The 4623-nt window shown below is 40.6% G+C and overlaps 1 protein-coding gene across 1 annotated transcript; it reads right to left on the bottom strand.

Moving 5' to 3' along the window:
- Window positions 1-563: 563 nt before the first annotated feature.
- LOC102849908 (non-histone chromosomal protein HMG-14-like) lies at window positions 564-1805 on the bottom strand. Its single transcript, XM_006889581.1, has 2 exons — window positions 1769-1805; window positions 564-1015 (listed from the first exon to the last, which is right to left on the bottom strand). The coding sequence occupies exons 1-2, from the start codon at window positions 1803-1805 to the stop codon at window positions 564-566; spliced, it is 489 nt and encodes a 162-aa protein (XP_006889643.1).
- Between the last annotated feature and the right edge of the window lie 2818 nt (window positions 1806-4623).

Here is a 4623-nt window from a genome sequence, read left to right as displayed (position 1 = left end):
TTAGGAAAACTAGACTACCAAGAACAAAGATGTCACAGAATCCACATAGTCTGACAGAAAGAAAGCCATGAAAAGGGAGTGGTTACGTTTAAGAAGAAATTTTACTAAACAATGTTCTAATTTATGTATCTAAAAACATGGAAAGTAGGCTTAATTTAAAATGTTCAAGTCATAAATGCATGACTACTACTCCAAATTGTCAGTAAGTATACTATGTATTATGGGACATAAAAACTGTCCCCTTTCCCCATGGCATGTTACACTGACATCCAAAGGCCCCCACAATTTTAACATCCCACATTTTCTGGTTGTACCAAAAAATAAACAACTAGCAAATGATCTCACCTCTTAAAAGGCATTTACACTTAAAAATGGGATGAAGTGGGATTTCCTTTTTCTTAAAAATGTTTTTTTTTTAAAAAAAAAACAACTAAAGTAATAACAAAAAATGTTTCTAGAGCTACTAAAAAACTTGCATTTACAAAATAGTTGATAAAAATATATTTCTGGACTGTACGAGAAAGAAGATACAGGGACCACTGATAAGACATGGCAGACAAGTATTAATCAAACTTGGCTTCTTTTTCTCCTGCTTCATCAGAGGCTGGACTCTCTTCGTTTTTAGTTTCTCCATTTTCTGCAGGTAAATCTTCTTTAGTTTCTTGGTTAGCCACTTCAGCTTGTTTCTCCTTTGCTCCCCTTTTCCCTTTTGTTTGCACTTTTTTGTCAGAAGACTTCTCCTTTCCTGCTGCCTTTTTGGGCTTCCTTTCCACTTTTGGAGGCGGCTTAGCTGAAAGCCTCGCTGATCTCCTCTTGGACTCCTCCTTCACCGCACCCTCGGCCAAGCTGACCTTCCTCTTGGGCACGTTGGCAGCAGGGAGGGCTCCTGCCCGGTGCCTATGGGCCTCGGAGCGCACAGAGCCTTTGCGAAGCTGGGTTGCTCTGGCATTGCCTCTCCTCTGCTCGCCGCGTGCTGCTGGGACCCTCGGCGGGGGCGGGGGAATGAATCTTCGTTCTTAATTTCTTATGATGGATATCTTTTGTTGGTGTTGTGTTCTGTTGTATCAGAACCAACTCATAGCTGACCCTCCAGCCATCAACTATAGAACCCAAGTGCTGACTACATAGCCTTTTATTTTTTTTTTTCATACGATGCTGATGCTGAATATATGCAGCTTATTAAAATTAAACTAGCAGTGAGATTTTAGATGAAGCCAGTGACATTGAGAAAATTTAACATAGTTGGATTTTGGGTAAATTTCTTAAAAAAAAGATTCTTCCAATTGTGTTAGAAGTTACTGCAGAAGAAACAAAAAAATCCCTACCATTGTGGCCAGTAGTCGGTATCACGACAGGTTGTTGTGTACTGTTCTATCATGTCACCATGGGTAAGGGTTGACTTGTCGGCAATTTTTTGGGAGGGACTATGTTATAGTAAATCCTTGTTCTATACATTCAATTATCTATTATTTTAAGGATTGCATAATCTCCTAGAGAAACAAACTCAGATGAACTTAAAAAGGAGTCAACTTTTCCTTGGGATGGCACTTACTAGCTTTCCAAAATTATCGACCCTTGAGGGAATATTTAAATGATCCTCTGCTCTCTTTGAAGTCCTATACAAACTGGTAAAGCACATCTGTTGGGAACAAGAATTGTCTGGGACAGGAAGTAGGTAAGAGAGAGATTAAGGACTTTGGAGGAGTAGGGGAGAAAGCATTGCCAGGTCCCCTGGCCTGACCGGAACTAGCAGAGCCTAAGGTTTTACCTGCCAATCCCCTCAACATTTTCAACCACAGCTCCATTTCTTAGGAATGACATTTCCCTCACTATTCCTTCACTTCTGTAACAGTCTAAGTATCTTTATGTCACCTCTTAAATTTTCTCCTCTGTCTGCTTAGATCTTGTGTCTACTGATTTTTGAAACTTCCTTTTCTGGCCTTCATTTACTTCTAATCTCTACAGATTCCCTTCCCCCTCACTATTTTGAGTATTCCATTTTTGTGTCATGTATTACACTTATAACAGACTTTGAGGCATATGGGAAGCCAATTAAATATTTGTAATAAACCAATGCTATTTCAGGTACAAGCTGAGGTTCACCCTGAGGCACCAAGGCAATCCTTAAAGGTTTACCAGATTCTTGCATTGTATTTGCTGACCCCTCCCTCCTAAGTCAAGGGGAAGGTTTTCAATAGAAAGAGCTCTGCTTCATTTGCATTGAATTCTCTTTGTGATTTACTTCCTGATAATTTTCAATAAAGATACAGGGAAGCTGGAATAGGGGCCTTCAGCTTCAGTCAAGAACTGCTGGCTCCCTGTTTTTTTATGCTTTCTGTTCTAGATCATTCTTGGTCATCTGCCTCATTATTAATAATTATAAAAATACTTTACCCTCAGCCTGCAACAGAGGGACATTTGGGAGATGAGTGACATATCCTTACTATATGTTGTTGTCGTTATGTGCCATCAAGTCACTTGCAAATCATAGCGACCCTATGTACAGGAGACGTCGTTCTATCCTGTGTCAGCCTCTCTGTCTCAAACACACTCATTCCCACCACTCCACTCACAGAATTGTTCCATCTCATGGAGGGTCTTCCTCTCCCGGGTTGTCCCTCCACTCTCCCAAACATGATGTCCCTCTCCAAGGACCAGTCCCTCCTTGCAACATGCCCAAAGTATGTCAGATGAGTAAAAAATCACCCCACTGACTATGCCACTTAACAAGGATTCAGTAGAAGGTGTCAGTAGAAAAAGGTGTTGTAAGGCAGAGCTGGGTCCCTAAGGAGAAGTTGAGCTGGATAAATTTAACAGCATATAACTTAAAATTGAGTTCTGTTTGAAAGAGCAAGGGAATACTGCATGATTTATAACTAAGAAAGGTATGTGGTTGGACTATATCCTTTTCCCATACTTATTCAGGCTGTATGCTGAGCAAAATAGTTAAAGAACTCCAGATTCTATGGGAAAGAATGTGAGAACATGGCGTCAAGATTAGAAGAAGATTCATCAAAAGCCTAGGTTATGCAGATGATACAATCTTGCTTGCCTACTTGGCAGTACTTATTTGCAGACAATCAGGGACTATAGCCTTCAATATGGGTTACATCTCAATATCAAGAGGACAAAAATATTCACTGCTGTACCAATCGTCAACGCTATGATAGACAGTGAGAACATTTAAATTGCCAATGATTTCATCTTACCTACTTTACAAACAAAACCTTTAGTACCAGAGTCAAGAGGTTAGGAGATGTACAGCATTGGGAATGTCTGCTATCAGGGACCTCTCCAAAGTTTTTAAGAATAATGATCACTGTTTAAAGCCTAAGGAACATTTGATTCAAGACACAGTTGTTCCAATCACCTACTATGCATCTGAGAGCTGGCCTATGAATAAGGATGACAAAAGAAGAATTGATGCCGTTGAGCTGTGGTGTGAAGAAGAGTACTGAATATCCTATGGACAAACAGATATGTCTTGGAGAAAATACTTCCAGAGTGCTGCTTGGAGGCAAAGTGACATAGCTTCATCTCTCATACTTTAAGGATGTTGCTAGGAGATGTTGCTGTTCCTTGGAAAGGAACATTATGTTTGGGAAGGTGGCGAGTCAGTGAAAGAGAGGAAATGCATGGACACAATGGCTACAGCAACAGGCTCAAGTATGTGAGAAATGATGAGGATGGCACAGGATAAGACACTGATCAGATCTGTTGTTCACAGGGCTGCTACTTAGGTGTCATACTCAGTGACACCTAAGAACAACAACTTGGACTAAAGACTATATTGTCTTAAAGGCATTTGTTCAATACTGCAAAATCAAACCAAAACTCAAAAACCATTAACTCAATGTCATCCAGTTTAATTGATCTCAACTCATGAAAATGCTCTACTGAGTTTCTGAGTCTATAAATCTTTATGGGAGGATATTGTTCATCTTCTAACTTGGGTGACAGCTCCCAATGTTACATAAATTCATTTTTATTAATGTTGTCCAATATACTATGACTCATGCGATCTTGTGAACAATGGATCTAACCTTGACCTATTCTGCACCATTCTCATGATCTCCACCTTGCTTATATCTAAATTGTCAGTTGTTCTAGTTGTTGTTTTTATGTGCCGTTGAGTCGCTTGCGACTCATAACGACCATATGTACAACAGTCCTATACTCTGCTCTGTCCTCTGCCAATCACACTGTCTCTAACACTCCCATCCCAATTATCCCAGTCACTGAATCAATCCACCTCCTAGAGGGCCTTCCCCTCCTGTGCTGTTCCTCCACCCTCCCAAGCATTATGTCCTCTCCAAGGACCAGTCTATCCTCACTACATGTCCAAAGTATCTTAGATGGAGCCTCAGAATCTTTACCTCCAAGGAGCAACATGGTTTAACCCTCTCCAGGATGACTATGTTTGTTCTCCTAGCAGTCCATGGTACTTTCAATACTCTTCTCCAGCACCACAACTCAGAGGCATCAATTCTCCTTCTATCCTTCTTGGTCATTGTCCAACTCTCTGATGCATAACAAGTGATTGTGAAGACCATGGCCTGTATCAAATGCACCTTAGTCTCCAGAGAGACACCATTGCTCTTCAGTACTTTGGAGAGGTTCCTA

This window comes from Elephantulus edwardii, unplaced genomic scaffold (assembly GCF_000299155.1).
Source record: "Elephantulus edwardii isolate Elephantulus edwardi_28Jun2011 unplaced genomic scaffold, EleEdw1.0 scaffold00079, whole genome shotgun sequence".
Classification (NCBI taxonomy): Eukaryota; Metazoa; Chordata; class Mammalia; order Macroscelidea; family Macroscelididae; genus Elephantulus; species Elephantulus edwardii.
Note: the sequence above shows the minus strand (reverse complement) of the source record. Positions and strands in the feature narration are given on the sequence as shown.

Coding starts and splice junctions, on each gene's coding strand:
- LOC102849908 (XM_006889581.1), bottom strand. CDS start 1,805: ATGGAGCTGTGGTTGAAAATGTTGAGGGGATTGGCAG. Junction 1,016..1,768: donor AATGTTGAGGGGATTGGCAG/GTAAAACCTTAG, acceptor TAAGAAATTAAG/AACGAAGATTCATTCCCCCG.